Source organism: Ips typographus, linkage group LG1 (genome assembly GCF_016097725.1).
Source record: "Ips typographus isolate SLU linkage group LG1, UJ_Ityp_2.0, whole genome shotgun sequence".
Taxonomy (NCBI): Eukaryota; Metazoa; Arthropoda; class Insecta; order Coleoptera; family Curculionidae; genus Ips; species Ips typographus.
In genome coordinates, this window is record NC_138422.1 from 2,102,960 (window position 1) to 2,118,976 (window position 16,017).

General features: G+C 35.8%; 4 protein-coding genes across 6 annotated transcripts; 2 read left to right on the plus strand and 2 right to left on the minus strand.

Moving 5' to 3' along the window:
* Positions 1-1,578, plus strand: LOC145737640 (retinol dehydrogenase 11-like). Its single transcript, XM_081992400.1, has 5 exons — positions 1-300; positions 365-569; positions 768-892; positions 942-1,240; positions 1,298-1,578. Exons 1-5 carry the CDS (start codon positions 147-149, stop codon positions 1,484-1,486), a joined length of 972 nt encoding a protein of 323 aa, XP_081848526.1. The 5' UTR covers positions 1-146; the 3' UTR covers positions 1,487-1,578.
* A 974-nt stretch (positions 1,579-2,552) lies between these two features.
* Positions 2,553-4,179, minus strand: sturkopf (lipid droplet associated hydrolase sturkopf). Its single transcript, XM_081992466.1, has 3 exons — positions 3,605-4,179; positions 3,365-3,546; positions 2,553-3,305 (listed from the first exon to the last, which is right to left on the minus strand). Exons 1-3 carry the CDS (start codon positions 3,714-3,716, stop codon positions 2,694-2,696), a joined length of 906 nt encoding a protein of 301 aa, XP_081848592.1. The 5' UTR covers positions 3,717-4,179; the 3' UTR covers positions 2,553-2,693.
* Positions 4,180-5,240: 1,061 nt separating this feature from the next.
* Positions 5,241-8,139, minus strand: RpS9 (ribosomal protein S9). Of its 2 annotated transcripts, XM_081992600.1 has the most exons (5): positions 8,003-8,138; positions 6,311-6,550; positions 5,872-6,058; positions 5,384-5,517; positions 5,241-5,323 (listed from the first exon to the last, which is right to left on the minus strand). In XM_081992600.1, exons 2-5 carry the CDS (start codon positions 6,531-6,533, stop codon positions 5,283-5,285), a joined length of 585 nt encoding a protein of 194 aa, XP_081848726.1. In that variant the 5' UTR covers positions 6,534-6,550; positions 8,003-8,138; the 3' UTR covers positions 5,241-5,282. The 2 variants fall into 2 exon arrangements, 1 of the variants encoding a protein (XP_081848726.1); XR_014180483.1 differs by lacking the exon at positions 5,241-5,323 and having other exon boundaries at positions 5,454-5,517; positions 5,760-6,058; positions 8,003-8,139.
* A 421-nt stretch (positions 8,140-8,560) lies between these two features.
* Positions 8,561-15,853, plus strand: LOC145737144 (spermatogenesis-associated protein 20). 2 transcript variants are annotated; one of them, XM_081991746.1, is made up of 9 exons: positions 8,743-8,883; positions 8,941-9,192; positions 9,267-9,491; positions 9,545-9,858; positions 10,040-10,351; positions 12,096-12,837; positions 14,686-14,894; positions 14,946-15,145; positions 15,196-15,853. In XM_081991746.1, exons 2-9 carry the CDS (start codon positions 9,158-9,160, stop codon positions 15,478-15,480), a joined length of 2,322 nt encoding a protein of 773 aa, XP_081847872.1. In that variant the 5' UTR covers positions 8,743-8,883; positions 8,941-9,157; the 3' UTR covers positions 15,481-15,853. The 2 variants fall into 2 exon arrangements, with proteins under 2 accessions (XP_081847868.1, XP_081847872.1); XM_081991742.1 differs by lacking the exon at positions 8,941-9,192 and having other exon boundaries at positions 8,561-8,899.
* The last annotated feature ends 164 nt before the right edge of the window (positions 15,854-16,017 follow it).

The window sequence follows — 16,017 nt, forward strand, 5'->3', positions numbered from 1 at the left end:
ACGCACACAATTATTTTGTCCCCTTCAAGTTTACCTGTAAAGTGTCGGTTTTTGATGTTGCAAATATTCGAACAGTCAAGTGTGTAACAAAATATTGACTACTCTCACTTTTTTAGATATTTAAAACACCAATCGTTTACATCAAAATGTTTATTTGTTTATCGTGTTTTTTCTGTATTGTGGTTTCAGTATTCATTTTCCTTTTAAGCTTCAAAATTTACTTAAAACTCATCTGCGGATGGTGTACCAGTAACGTTTGTCTAGTTGGCAAGACTGCTATAGTAACTGGTGCGAATTCCGGTAAGTTTTTGTGGTTTACCTAAAATGACCAATTAACAAAAAAAAATGTATGACAATTTAAAAGGAATCGGTTACGAGACTGCTGTAGACTTTGCCAAACGCGGGGCTCGAGTGATTTTGGCATGTAGGAACGAGGAGAAAGGCTTGGAGGCCCAACGCAAAATCCGGGAGGCCACAGACAACCAAGAAGTCATCTTCAAGAAACTCAACTTGGCCTCTTTGAGGTCGGTCCGTGAATTTGCGAACGAAATAAACTCTACAGAACCTCGGTACTTATTTGATTTAGTTAGCGTTCAAATATTTAGAATTTCAGATTACTAAATGACAGCTTTAATTCCTATCAGAGTATTTAATTCTTGTAAACAGAGTTCTCTCTAAAGAGAAAGTGTTGATAGAATGTGAAAGAAATAACTAACAATCTATTCCTGTTCTACTAAATTAATAATTAAATTATTGATTTCTTGCAGCCTAGATATTTTAGTTAATAATGCTGGAATCATTAACGCTGACAGTATCAAAACTGAAGATGGACTTTTACCTTTGATGGCAGCGAATTACTTGGGCCCTTTCCTACTCACCAACCTTTTGTTAGGTTTGTTTATTCCGCTATCTTTTACGCTTTATTAATATGGTTAAAGCAGATTTGTTGAAAAAAACTGGCAAAACTCGAATCGTCAATGTGTCCTCCATAATGGCTTACTTCGCTTGGAACTTGCATCCTGCCACCATTAACGAAGCAAATGGAAGTAGTCCGATATGTCAGTACATCCGGAGTAAAGCATGCAACGTCCTCTTCACCATGGAACTGTCGAGAAGGTTCCGGGAAAGCGGCGTTACAGCTTATTCACTACATCCAGGAATGGTGACTACCGAGTTGGCCCGGAAGCTGTCATGGAGAAATCGCTTACTGCAGCAAGTATTTCTCCAGTGGTTCTTCAAGGTTAGTGCGACCAAGGAGACGTAAAATAGAAATAAGTAAATCGCGAAAATGATGTAGGATTGCAGAGCCGGAGCTCAAACCACCATATACTGCAGCGTTGCCAAGGGAATTGAAAACCAGTCTGGAAAACATTTCCAGGATTGCCGTGTAATTTTGAGATACTCGAACCTGGATAAGTGGGAGCTGGCCAAACAATTGTGGGATGCGTCGGAGGAGTTAGTTCAGTTGAAATCTAAAAAGGAGTGAAGGTTATTTAGAGCTTTATATAGTTGCGGAATTTTGTATTTTATGTTTAATACTCTTAATTATACAGTAGAATGTTCACTTTTTAAAAGAAAGAGTGTTTGTTTCATGTCAACTTTCTACTTTTTATACCTCAATGGTAATATTACACCTCCGTTCCCAAAGAAGAAGTTTTCTCTAAATCTTCGTCTTTTCTTACAATTTAGTGATGATGTGGTGCCACAAATTCGTGTGTAAGTATGGGGATCTCAAAAACGGTAAAAGATAGAAATAATAGTATATAATATAAAGAATAAATGGTAAATATCATTGTTTGTTTGGCAAACCGGGGGGGCAGCGCCCCAGAAACGTACAGGCCTCCTGTATGGGCCCGTCACGTCCCGGTTGCTGGTAGCTACCTCCATTCTCCCACTGGGTAATTACAATATCATTAGGTACCCATCAGTGTTTGAACTTAAACTCTAATAGAAATTTGGCCTAAAAAGGCTAATTTTAATAGTAGTAATTTACGGATTTCACCAAAATGTCAATTTAGTTGCCTAAGTTTATTAAAATATAACCGTCCTTGCCAGTCCAGAAGCTTTTCACTTGAAATTTGGCTTTTAAAGACGATTTCAATAATTTACCGATTTTGCAAATGTCAATTAAAAAGCTCAATTTTTGGTAAATTAAGAGGTTAACCTTCAACGGATATTTTAAAATGTTCTACAAACATTTAATTTGGAATATTCTTACTTCTCAGGAAGGTTATTCTAGTAAATTTAGGCTACTAATGGCCATATTCACCAAATTGTTATCAAACTGATAAGTTTAACAATCTGTTAAGCTCAATGATATTTTACATGTGATTTCAGAGCAACAAACGAACTGGAGTTATCAACTTGATACCATATTGGTGAATATGGTAATAAAATGGCATTTGTAATATCAGTAGATCACTGAAATTCGTGTTTTTGAGTCAAATTTTTAGTAGAAAACTTGTTTACTGAAATTATACTTTTAAAACTTTTACCAATGCAACTATTTTTAGTTCATTGTCTGTGATATTAAACAAATAAACCTCTAGACAAAGTGATGTAAATATTTATTTCGAATATACCATAATAACACTTAAACTATAAAAAAGTAAAAAAATTCTAGAATACCTTTGCCAAACATATAAAGCTCTAAAAAAATATTCTATCTTAACTAAAAATGCATTATTCATCAATTAACTTGATTTTATCCAATCAATCACTCGATCAGCCACTTGATTGGTGTGATGAAAAATAAAAGCATGATTACAATCAGTCAATTCCGCTTTAACTAAAGGCACATCGCGTTTCAGGCCATCATAATACTTTTCAGGTGTCCACCCATCAGTGCGACCATACAGAAAACGAATTTTATCCACATTTTGTTGTATAATCCGTGTATTACGCTCTTTCACCTGATCCATCTCCTCAAAAGCCAAGAAAAATACACGCCTCAACAAGCCTGGTTTTAACAAATCTTTGATGTTATTTGCCTGAGTTTGCCGAGGCATATTAGCAATATACATGTAGGAGTACAGAAGCAGGGAAGCGAAAAAAGACGGTAAAATGGTAAAAATCCAGCATAAAAACAGAACTAAAGGCACTATAGGACGAACTAGGGTGTTGAGAAACCACCCGTTTCGAGTTTTAGCCATGTACTCGATGGTAGGGAACAGCAGGAAAGTTTCTTCAATTTTATTTTTGATACTTTCATCCTCCAAAGCTTCCAGGGCCATGTAGGCACCTATTGAGTGTCCTATCAAATAGACTTTGGCATCTGCAGGCACATATTTCTTGAAAAAGTCTATCTAAAATTGTAGTATTTCCTTTTTAAATAGTAAAAGTCGATAAAAAGTGCTTTTTTTACTTTATGCTTAACTTGGCCTTCAAGGCCATAAAGATGTTGGTTCTCCTGAAAACTTGGCATTGTAACAGTGGACTTATCAGCAAAATTGTGACCTGCATGACTCAGACACCATACAGGAATTTCAGTCTTTTCATACAGCAATTTGGCAAAGTCCTTATAGAAACCAACCATACCAGGATTACCTGGAAAGTTTACCTTATTAGCTGGTACTTTTTTTGTGTTTGGAAGTGTTTTAGGTACCTGGTATTAGTATGATGACTTTATTGGTAGTACCTGAAGACTCCTCGATCCACCTACCATAAGTCACTATTTTACTTCTCACTTTGTTGAGTTCGACAAATGCTTCGTTCATATTAGCAGTAAAATTTCAACTGTTAAATAATATCAGATACAAGCTAAGTAGGAATACCTACTTGTAAGTACCCTGGTTTCTGGTCTGGTTTGGGTAGTATTTATTTTTTCAATTATCATACCATTTGAACTATAGTTTGCTGAACTTTGAACAAATGTGTCTATCGCAACTTAACAAAAAAGCAATTACAATTACACAAACTTTTGATGTGTTTTTTTAAGTTTTATGGTTTGCCTAGAGAGATATACTTAAGCAACCTTGACCTTTCATTTGTTTTGTGTCAGGTGTTGCAGCAGATTAACAACCAATAAGATTCGTTTAAACTCAGCTGTCTAAGGTGTCGTCGTGATTCGTCACTTCATCGAAATGTCAAAATCAGCTGATCGGTAATCCACGTTTGTTGGAAGGACAAGCAGAAGTTTGGGGGCTACATTTTGACGTTTGAACGAACCTTCTAGCTGTTAAGTAGAGACAACCAGCGCAATGTAATTAAAGTGGCACCCAAAAAGGAAGCCGTTTACGCTTCATAATTCAAGGGCTTCCTAATGTCCTAATGTATTACGGCCGCTTCAGTTGTAGGTAAACTCTAAGAGATGGCACTAATACAGCTCGTCATTGCAGGCATAGGCTGTATTTCCTATAATCCGCTTTCTTTTGCTATCCCATCTGAACTGATTTTTTCAAATAAATTTGAGTTAAATTACTGGTATTTTGAAAACTAAACAAGATAAGAATTTCTGGTTTGAGGTATCGATAATAAAGATTTTATTAATTTTAAAAGTCACAGGACTCTATTTTAACGTCAAAACAGAATCTTGAAGGTCACGTGACCGTTTTTTTAGTTTTAAACTGATATCGTATATATTTGTAAGATTAAAATGTAATTTTTAACGTCACATGAATTAAGTATAAAATAACCCTTGATAAATATTAAAAATAAACTAATAACAAATAACTAAACTAAACATACAACGAAGTGAAACACAATAATTAAAGAAAACACACAAAATCTGTTATTTTTTGCCCAGAAACAAAACAAAAAGTGCGATGTCAACTAGACAACGCCGCATTAAAACTGATATTTTCCAACCAATGAATAAAAAAGCAATCATAGAGGGGGACAAAAATCGTTCAGTATGGCGGCCGTAAACTGTCAGAAAATCAGTGACGTTAATCAATCTGCTGTTGCCCACTATTCACAAATCCACTCGTAATAATAATTCAATTAATTTAAGTTTGCAAAAATTCTTCGAAAATCTTTAACGGACCGAAAAGCAAAACAAACCAAAACCTCAAATTTTTCCGGTTTTTAGCTAACTTCACACCACCAAACATAAACAAAACTGTTTTACGACTAACTTCGGAAGTTTTATTCAATTGCGCAGTAGGCGAAGGTGGGGGACAAAGATGGCGACTTCCGTCTCGGTCGCTTAATGTACAAGCGGGGTATTTGCTACCTAATTTTCAGTTCCATTGCCACAAAACCAAGAATTATCAAATTTAAAATATAAAAAAAACAATATATTAGTCATAGAATATGTATTTACAAAAATACATAAATTAAACCTAATCTTCTTCTTCTTCGGCAGCAGCACCACCTCCGGCTCCTGCAAAAACAAGTAAAATAAAAAACCAAATCCACTTTGAATAAGCTGAAAAACACAAACCTTTACGCAAGTTCTTCCTCTTGACACGTCCAGGACGGCCGCCACCGAAGGGCGACTTCAATGAGAAGTCAATGTGCTTTTGGGAGTCCAAACGGACCACAAAGGATGGAATATTTACCACTTGTTTACGAACTCTGTGTAAAAAACAATCAATGTTATTACAAGTACACAAATCACATTTCAAATAAGATTTAAGAAAAACAAAAACTTGTCGCCTCGCAAGGTACCCAAACAAGTCACGAGAGACAAGTTTGGGGCATAAGCTGGTATCATTCCTCTTCGAGTTTCTTTAGCACTAGCCTAAGCACGGTAAACTCTTAACTAGTGACTCTAAGACTCGGACTTAACAAAAAACTACAAAATCACTAAGTGTTACCTGTCATCAAGCTCTGGACAAAGTCAGAGCGTATTTTTTCGAGGCGTTAGTTAGTTCAACTAAGTGGCCTTTATGAAATTAGTGTCTAGCCAAGAATTACACAAGTTATTACCGAATGTGTCTCTGTCTGATCAGTACGCGAGCGTGATGGATTGATTTAGCCAAACCAAGCTTGAACACCTGAGTTTGCAGTCTCCTTTCCAAGAAATCTTCAATTTTCAAACCCAACACGTAATCGAGCTTCATTCTGTTCTCATCCAGTACTCCAATACGAACCAAACGACGCAAGAGAGCATTACCTGGAAAGAAACTTTAACTTTAACAGAGAAAACTCAACTGGAAATAAATGATTAAGAAAGTGTAATATAAAAATGTGTCCTCAACTTTCGGCACAGACAAAACCATAGCAAAGGCTGTTGTCTGTTTCCTAGCGGGGCTTTATATGCCCCTTCGAATTTTCTGGCACTCCTAATAGGTATTATGACACTATTGGAGCGTGGCGTCGGGGCGTTGAACGAGTAAAACATACAAACACTCTCAAAAAAACTCACCTTCAAACAACCTCTTTGGGTCTTTCTCCTCCAAGGTAAGCAGCTCACGAGCAGCCTTACGGATCTTGGCCAAAGTGTATTTCACTCTCCATACTTCACGCTTGTTACGGAGACCGAAAGCACCGATAATTTTCAATTCTTGATCGAGACGAGCCTTTTCATAGGGACGCCTGGGGGTAACGTACGTTTTGGAACATACATTGGGGATCCTACCGTTCACCATCGCGGCGAGTTAGGTAACTGCAAAAAAATATTCAGTTCAAGATACCTATCAAAATTAGGGATGTATTTTGGCAGAGATGGGAAACAAAATGTTACCTTGCCATGAATCAGTAAAACCATAGAAAGTGGTTTTCTGGGATTAAACATGGTTTTTATGTTGCCTTGAACGATTAGGAGCCTATGTTATGAATTAACAAAGCGCCTTGCCCAGAGTACAAGGCAAAATGGGGAAAAACATTTTCAACAGCTTTAGGTGAATTATTACACACGTGTATTTTACGATTTTCATTTAAATCTATAATAACTAAGAAATTGAGCATTAAAAAAACTATGACGTCACATGCAGTTTTTCACTATTTGGCAACGTTGATACTTATTTAATACCGCGTCAAGAAAGAAGATCACGTCACCCTAACCCTATTTTATTGTTTATGGTTTTAGCTTTGAATTTGTTTATTTTTTATTGCTGCAGACATCAAATGCTTATAGTTGTAAGTATGAATTTAAAAAAATGCTTTGTATGGTGTTGCAATAATACTTCTCTAGTTTCGCCATCCAAATTAATATTTCTACCTGTGCCCAGAAATCTGCAAATTCGGAAAACATGGTACACTTTGGGCAAGACGTAAACTTGCAAAAACTGCTTTGTACTGTTGTGAAGAGAAGTAGAATGTACATTTAAACACTTGGAAAGATTGAAAGAAAAAGTTGACAAAATAAAAACAATAATCAATATTATTGAGGTTAAACTGTGGTTGTTTTATGTTATATTAAATAATTTGCTTTTTTGCTGTACGTCAATATCAATAAATCCATGTCGATCTTTGTCTGTTTAATGTATTGCCTCTCTTGCACTCACAAACTGATTAAAAGCGACGTTGCCAAAAGTAAAAAACTGCACGTGACGTTTATTAATTAAACACCAAGTTTTTATCTGTTTAGAGAGGTTTCTTCATTAGCTTTAAGATAAAACTAAACTTTTAATAAAGTTTGATTATAGTAGCATTCTCCATTATTATAAATTACATTTTGAATACATTATTCGGGCTTTTAGAAGCCACAGTTTTCAATTCAAGGTTAGGTTAGGTTTTTTTTGATATTCTGAAGAAAAGAAACTCTAGTAATTTTTATCTGCCAGAGGCCTCTGAAAGTCATTTTAAAACTGCCAGAAGCAGAAGCCTCTCTAAACAAAACAACAAAGTTTTGTTAGAGGCTTAATATTGTAAGAACCTGCATAGAGCATGTTAAAAAAAGAACTCAAAATTCGTGGACACCTATAATGTGCACAATACCATTTTGTTTTGGTTAGGAAAAAGCATGCACTTAATCAATAAATATTACGGAAATCTTGAGAAATGTAAGTAAATTGGATGATTAGGTAATAACAGGAAGCTATAGTAGATATTTCACAGAAAATAGTTTTACAAAAAAACCCTTTGAACTTAGTATACATTTAAAAATTGTACTCACCCACACCTCACCGCTTTGAAAGACGAATTGAAAGAGACCTACAAAAATAAATGCTCGACGAAGTAAACTTCAAAATTGATATCCGACATCACAGTGACATCTGTCATTCTCCGGAATTGCGCGTTTGTCAAAATGAACCATTTTTCAATCTTCTGTCCCATCCCCATGTTGAGGTTGAGACAATAGAAGATAATGCTCCAAACCAAATTGGTTTTATTAAGAATCATTAAATTACTAAAACGCTCTTTATATTGAATTGCAACAATCTTACAAGTAGTCAATGTCAATAGAAGCGTTAAAAAAGTACAACTGTCTTTGTTGTTTTATTATATTCAAATCATCGGCAACACGGCCTCTTTCCTACTGGTAGATTCATTAGCTCACGTGACAATAAATTCCCCCTAAGTGGTGCAATCACGTGAACGTTTTTGTTGTGTATGCAGAACGTATTCTATCTTTGTTCAGTACGCTTTAGTCTATTCAAATAAAAGAGCACAACCTGCTCAACTAAAAACTAAACGCTTCTCGGTTACATCACGTTGCGCTCCTTTCTCTCTCATTGGTTGAAAGATTAAAAAATTGCAAAACAAAAACAAATGAGTAGGGTGTATTCTAGAATTAGAAGAAAAGAGGTGTTAATTTTCAGCTTGGAGTGTTTTTTAGTGCAGTTTTTTAGTTGGATGCGATACCAGTCTGCTACTGTTATATAATTAAATTGATATGTTGATGATTTTCACATTAATAAACCGAAATGATTCTACCAAGAATCTCCCAACAGTTTAATCAGTGCTTCTGTATTTTCCGTCGTTTTGGAAGCTTTGGCAAGTGTCAGCCCAGAGTTTCCGTGCGTTCCAGTATTCTGGAACCAGGAACTGTTCCGGGTAAACCAATAAACAGGTATTTCCTAAATAAAATTTACGATTATCAAACGATTTTAGTTGATAGTCTAGGAGCAGCTGCCAGCCTCATGTTTACATTCCAAACGTCACGTCTTACCTAACCTTGAATTAATTTTTTTAAAAAACAAGGACAAAACTCTCCAATTTTTTGCTTAACAACATGTTTACAAACAAGTTATTTGCTATAACTTATTGTATGCCTGAATAATATATTGGAGAAATTACAATTTCAAGTCAACACCACATTCCAACAAAAATGTCTTTAAATCATCAACCTAAAAATTTACTGCAGTAAGTTCCAACCACAATTTTGTCTAAATCATGGTAAAATATCGCAAATTGATTCATACAATTTTTGATTGCAGGCAGTTATCTTTCTTGCGCTCTATCAACTCCACAAATGCTACCAGAAGTATGTCAAGTACTTCAAGTAAAAACCTGAATCGACTAGCTCTGGAGAAGAGTCCATACCTCTTGCAGCATGCCACCAATCCAGTGGATTGGTATCCTTGGGGTGAGGAGGCCTTCTCCAAAGCGCGTGCTGAAAATAAGCCAATTTTTTTGTCAGTGGGTTACTCCACCTGTCATTGGTAAATAAACATTTAGTATGTAGTCCTCCTTTAAAATGAATTGTTGTAAATAGGTGTCATGTAATGGAAAAAGAATCTTTTGAAAATGATGATGTGGCTAAAATCATGAATGAGCATTTTGTGAATATTAAAGTGGACAGAGAAGAACGGCCCGACGTGGATCGCATGTATATGTCTTTTATACAAGCTACTACAGGTGGAGGGGGTTGGCCCATGTCAGTTTTTTTAACTCCCACATTGGAACCTTTAGCTGGTGGGACTTATTTTCCATTGCAAAGCCGTGGTTTGGGAATGCCCAGTTTTCCACAACTGCTACTCAATATAGCTGAAGAATGGAAAAAAAACAGCAAAACCCTCACTTCATCTGGTAGGTTTTGTTGTTGTTTATTCAGATTTTATTAGTTTATTCACCTTGTGATTAAAGTGGGTCAAATAAAGTGCAAAAAATGTCAACCACAGCCTTGATGCAAAACCTTATTATCAGTCAATGATTTTTTAAACTTAACTGCAGTAATAGATATGTAAAATGAGGTTTGCAATTTTTACAGGCAAATTCAGCCTTAAAGCCCTGCAAGATCTCAAAGAAAAAAAGTTGGGCGGTGCTTCCGCAAGCGACCAAAACCAAGTGGCAGGGGAGGACTCATGGCAAAAATGCGCCTTGCAGCTGTCCCGATCTTATGAAGCTGATTATGGTGGTTTTTCCATGGCGCCTAAATTTCCACAACCCTCGAATTTTAACTTTCTTTTTCATATGTACGCTAAGGAGAAAAACACAGAAAGGGGGCTTCAGTGCCTTGAAATGTCTTTGCACACATTGAAAAAAATGGCTTATGGAGGCATACATGATCATGTCAATAAAGGTATGATATTAATTAGGTTCTAACTACAATTTGAAAGGAGGTGCCATTTGAGCAGAACTGCATCCTAAAAGGTCTTAGTTTTGGGTGAACACATTTCTAATCTAAAGGAATAATATACTGTTTTTGCGGAGTGAGTTTACCCGTGCGTCACGAAGGCTACGTCATTTATAATCATATGAATCAAATAAGTTTTTGTCAACAAACCTGTTGTGTTCATATTATAGAAAAGGGCGTGTCTAAAGCTTCGTCACGTTTAAAATGTTGCGTGTATTGTCAGTCTAAAAGTAGAGATCTTTGGCTGCAAATTTGCACTAAAACAACCTTATACCAAAGCAAATCAAAAATATCTTGACCGAAATAACATTTTTTATTTATGAGAAGTCTCTGTTTGGATCATATAGAATTCAGTCTAAATTTGAAGTCTAATTTATTTACCAAAATTTGCAGAGATGTATCACCAATATGTAGTATTTCCTTAACTTTAAGCTCTTGATTTAGGTTCTGGATGGTTACATGTTTCTCTAAAATAAATACAACAAATTAAAAATTCAATAAGACAAGCTGAGTGATGCTGTAGTATCTCATATCTCATTTTCAGGTTGCAATCCACTTATTTTATTTTAAACTCGCTGGAAAACATTTTAGACGCTTATTTTATTTTTCTATGACTTTATTATTAATATGTTTCAAGACATTTTTATGAAAAATCTATAATGCAACCCAAAAATCTCAGTCTTTGGAAACAATGAAATGTTAATAGATGTTTCTTACAAAAGTAGATATATTTATCAGATCAGATACATATATCATATAATGTATTTCGAACATCAATTTTAATGCTTTCAGATAGTCTTGGCCCGTCGATATCATCTCGATTTACGTTTTCTAGGTGAGAAAATCATAAGATTACTTGATTGTTTTTTCCGAATCGAATAAACAGTTTTGCGGGAAATTTTCAAAGCAGCTACAACCTTCTAGTATCAAAAAAAAATACATCAGTAAGAATATGTAAGGTCTTAAAATTTCTTATTTTCTTCCTGAACAGTTGATAAAGCTTCTAAAGGTCCTCCATTGGTTTTTTCCAATTTAAAATATTCACAAAGGTTAAGAATTAACTGCTGGGCTTGTCTGTGGAGAATTCTTCCAGGCATTTTCTAAAAAAATACTGTAATAGTAAGTAATTCCGAATTTACGAAAAACCAAATGGCTAAATAAAAACCATAATAGACACTACCACTTTTTTTTCAAAACAGGTTAGTAATTGCGCCAATTTTGGTTAGATCGTGACAGCCGACATAAAAAAAATAAAAATATTAATAATAATATTATGAAAGTACTTACAGAATATTAAAAGCGTAGAAACAATAGCTCTTAAAAGAACTGAGGTGGTGTGGTAAATAGAAAACTTTATAAATGATTAACAACACAAAGAAACGGAAAAGAATTAATAGTAAACAAATCAAATAAATTTCGATGGTTGTCAAACTGACAATGACTGAAATAGAAGCGCTAATCATTAAATGTTTTTTTTGGAAGACATTCACTTAGATATTTACCCTTTCTGAAAGTGAACAATAGACAAGGATGAAGTCAATAATGCATGTCTACTTCTAAATCACAAGGGGATAACGCAGGGGTAAACTCAGTCCGCGAGAACAGTAGACACTTCAACGTTAAGAACTGTGCATTTGAACTACTCATTCTTTGAAAAGAATAGAGTGACAACTCCCATTATTTTTTCCAGGATTTGCTCGATATTCTGTAGACGAAAAATGGCACGTGCCCCATTTCGAAAAAATGTTATACGACCAAGCCCAATTAGCAGTCTCCTACTGCGACGCCTACGTGGTGACCAAAGACACTTTTTACGCGGACGTAGCTCGCGATATTCTCGCCTACGTGACGCGTGATCTGAGTCACGAGTTGGGCGGTTTTTACGGTGCCCAAGATGCGGATTCTTACCCCTACCACGGCGCTCCCCACAAAATGGAGGGCGCTTTTTGCGTGTGGGAGTACGACGAAGTCGTGAATCTGTTGGATCAGGAAACGGAGGGCGTCAAGCACAGCGACGTCATAATCTACCATTACAATGTGAAGGAGAAAGGGAACGTGAGTCCCGCCCAAGATCCACACAAGGAATTGAAAAACAAAAACGTCTTAGTGTGTTTCGGATCGTACGAGTTGACCGCGGACAAGTTTAGCATTACAGTGGATCGGGTTAAAGAAATCTTGGAGAAGGCGCATCAGGTGCTGTACGAAGAGCGTCAAAAGAGGCCCAAACCGGATACGGACACGAAAATTGTAACGTCCTGGAATGGACTGATGATTTCCGGTTTTGCTAAGGCCGGGTTTGTTCTCAAGGATCAGTCTTACATTAACCGGGCTATTTTAGCGGCTAATTTTATCAAGAAGTTTCTCTATACCGAAGAGGCTAAGACGCTGTTGAGATGCTGCTATCGAGGAGACGAAGGCCAAATTGTGCAAACGTAAGTTACTAAAATCGTAGAATAATTATTATAGTCCGGATTAAAAAGCACTAAAATCGTGAAAAAGAGCAAAAAAGCACAAAACTGTTTCAGAGATGCAATTTTTTTTTAGTTCAACTTCTAGAAATTTGAAGACTTTCAAAAGTTTTTTGAACTACTTGAGAGCATTTGGAAGGTTTTTGGACTGTGTAAACAGCATATTGAAGGTTCTGGAATGCTTTAAAGGCATTTGGAATCTCTTACACGGTTCACAAAATTTTTTGGAAGCTTCTAAACTGCTTTAATAACTTCTGGGAGCTTCTAGACTAGTTAAAAAGCGTTTAGAATCTTTTAGACGGTTCTAAATAATTTTGAAAGCTTCTAGACAGTTTTGAAAGACTTCCGACTGCTTTAGAAGCATTTTGGAGTTTCTGTAGTGTTTTGAAATCTTTTTGGACTACTTTAGGAGCATTGAAGGTTCTGGACTTTTAAGACATGTGAATTTAAACTTTTGGAAGCTTTTAAACTGCTCTAGAAGCATACGGAAGCTTTTAGAGTGCCTTGAAATTTTTTATGAGTTTCTAGATTAGCTAAAGATTCTTTGGAAGCCTTTGGAGTGTTCTAAAAGCTTTTGGAAGCTTCTAGACTAGTTTGAAAGGCTTTAGACTGCTTGACAAGCATTTTGGAGTTTCTGTAGTGTTTTGAAATCTTTTTAGACTACTTTAGGAGCATTTGGAAGGTGTTTGGGCAGTTTAAAGAGCCTTGAAGGTTCTGGACTGCTTTTAAGAACATTTGAAACCTTGTAGACGGTTTTAGAAACTTTTGGAAGCTGTTAAACTGGTTTAGAAGCATACGGAAGCTTTTGAGAGTTTCTAGATAAATTGAAAAGCATTTGGAAGCTTTCAGATTGTTCTAAAAGCTTGTTTTGTGAAAAACTAGTTAAACCATACAAAAACAGCAGTAAATAAGCACAAAACGAAGAAAAAAGCAAAAAAAGCATCAACAAAGTCTGTCTAATGACGCGTTTTTGCATTAGATGTCAAAGGTTGGTTGCTTTTATTATGTACAAAAAGCAAAATTTCTAGAAATCCAGACTCTAATTACTATGGTATATTAAGTATTAAGAACAGTAAGTAAGCCTTACTTATCGGTGACTTTTTTTAGGCCACAAAAAAAATAGAATAAGGTATACGTACATTTTGTAGCACAAAAACGTGCTGTAAGAATAATTAAGAAAAAAAAGTTCCTGGAAAGCTGTAGGGGTGAGTTTAGGAGTCTGGGTATAATGACAGTACATGCAATTTATGTTTATGAATGTCTCCTATTTTACATTAAGCATAAGGATCGTTTTGACATACAATTCCAAAATAAGTATGAAACCAGACGATTAGAAGTCCTCTATCCGGCTCACAGACTCAAGCTTACAGAAAAGTGTCCACAGTATATGTGCTTAAAATTATTTAATGTACTACCATCATAGTTAAAAAAAATTAAGGTTTTTAAAGTGTTTAAAAAACGGTTAAAACAGTACCTGGTAGAATTGGAGCCATATAGCTTAGAAGAACTATGTAACCAGTTGTAAATTTGTGTCGTGTACAGTTTATTTATGACGTCATTTTCATTTCATGTTTGTAAAACTACTTGAAAATAAAGATTATTATTATTATTATTATTATTATAGTGACAATTAGAGGTTTATCTTCGGTACTGGTACAATTTTTGTTGAAAATTTCACTTTTAATGTGTTAGTTTAAAATGGTTGTTGTGGTTGACTGTCTATTTAAACATTTTTTGCATCAAAAATTGAAAATTTTGGATTCATATAAGATGTGTTTGCCTTAAGCTAAATTATTATGATCTTCTTTATAGATCGATACCGATTCAAGGTTTTCTGGATGACTACGTCTTTCTAATACGAGGTCTTCTGGACTTGTACGAAGCATCTTTGGACGCTGATTGGTTGCAGTGGGCGGAGACGTTGCAAGAAACGCAGGACAAGCTGTTTTGGGACGAAAAAGACGGTGGATATTTTAGCAGTTCTGCTGTTGACAAAACCATATTGCTCCGAGGCAAAGAAGGTAATACGTTTGATATTTGTACTTATAGTGCGATTTACACTTGAATTTCAGATCAAGACGGAGCCGAACCGTGCGGCAACTCAGTTTCGGTTAACAATTTGATTCGTCTGGCCAATTATTTGCACCGAGGCGATTTGCGTGAAAAAGCCGGCCGAACTTTGGCAGCATTTTCGGAACGTTTAAAGTCCATACCGATTGCTTTACCTGAAATGACGTCAGCTCTCATGCTTTACCACAACTTTCCCACTCAGGTAAACATTACTAAATTATTGTGAAACAAATTTTACTGTATAACTTTTAGGTATTTATAGCGGGTCCTACCGAAGACAATTCGACGCAAGCCTTGCTCGACGTAGTCAGATCGCGTTTCATGCCTGGTAGGATATTGGCAGTGGCTGACGGACCAGGGGGCCGTGCCGGTTTGCTGTACCGGCGCATAGAAACCTTACATCGTCTAAAACCGGTAGATGGCAGAGCGGCCGCTTACGTATGCCGAAATTTTGCCTGCAGCTTACCTGTCACTGAGCCGGACGAATTGGCAACGTCGCTCGATGCCAATTCGACCAGTACTGCTGATGAAAAGTAAGCCCGTGGAATTGTTTTACAATGATATAGTCTTAAGTTTGAATCGAATGCGCTTTCGATATTATGCTTTCATTGAATACTTAAAGCAGTGAAGAATGTGATAGACCAAGTTGTCCACTCTTATTAAATATTATAACGGTCATTTAATGAAATGTAGGGTGACTGCCATACTCAAGTGATAAGGAGAACGGTTTTGCCAGCAATTCTCAAAAGTTTTTCCTAAAAATCTTTACTAATATATTGAACTACTGTATTGAATCTGAATTTTGTGGTTATTTTCAAAATTGGCACATCTCGTTCGGGTTCGTGTTTATGTAAATGGAGGCATTGTTTTAAATGTTTTTTTGATTTTACAAATAAACTACAAAATAAAATATTGCTGTTTTATTCTGTCCAACCAATCCAAAAAATACCTAGTTAAAAATAATATTCAAAAAAATATTAGTCTGGATATACTTGTAGGTAACTGGAGCTTGGATTATTCAAAAGTATTCCCGTACAATTCACCATCTAAACGGACGTTGACTCGATTATTCGA

Bases quoted from the DNA above. Each gene is read 5' to 3' on its own strand.
- sturkopf (XM_081992466.1), bottom strand. From the start codon at position 3,716: ATGAACGAAGCATTTGTCGAACTCAACAAAGTGAGAAGTAAAATAGTG. The intron at 3,547-3,604 runs GTACCTAAAACA...TAAACTTTCCAG, and splicing joins AGTCATCATACTAATACCAG to GTAATCCTGGTATGGTTGGT. The intron at 3,306-3,364 runs GTAAAAAAAGCA...CTACAATTTTAG, and splicing joins AAGGCCAAGTTAAGCATAAA to ATAGACTTTTTCAAGAAATA.
- LOC145737144 (XM_081991742.1), top strand. From the start codon at position 8,754: ATGATTCTACCAAGAATCTCCCAACAGTTTAATCAGTGCTTCTGTATT. The intron at 8,900-9,266 runs GTATTTCCTAAA...TTTTGATTGCAG, and splicing joins CCGGGTAAACCAATAAACAG to GCAGTTATCTTTCTTGCGCT. The intron at 9,859-10,039 runs GTAGGTTTTGTT...CAATTTTTACAG, and splicing joins CAAAACCCTCACTTCATCTG to GCAAATTCAGCCTTAAAGCC.
- LOC145737640 (XM_081992400.1), top strand. From the start codon at position 147: ATGTTTATTTGTTTATCGTGTTTTTTCTGTATTGTGGTTTCAGTATTC. The intron at 301-364 runs GTAAGTTTTTGT...ACAATTTAAAAG, and splicing joins AGTAACTGGTGCGAATTCCG to GAATCGGTTACGAGACTGCT. The intron at 893-941 runs GTTTGTTTATTC...TGGTTAAAGCAG, and splicing joins ACTCACCAACCTTTTGTTAG to ATTTGTTGAAAAAAACTGGC.
- RpS9 (XM_081992600.1), bottom strand. From the start codon at position 6,533: ATGGTGAACGGTAGGATCCCCAATGTATGTTCCAAAACGTACGTTACC. The intron at 6,059-6,310 runs GTGAGTTTTTTT...GTTTCTTTCCAG, and splicing joins CCCAAAGAGGTTGTTTGAAG to GTAATGCTCTCTTGCGTCGT. The intron at 5,324-5,383 runs GTTTGTGTTTTT...TTGTTTTTGCAG, and splicing joins GAGGAAGAACTTGCGTAAAG to GAGCCGGAGGTGGTGCTGCT.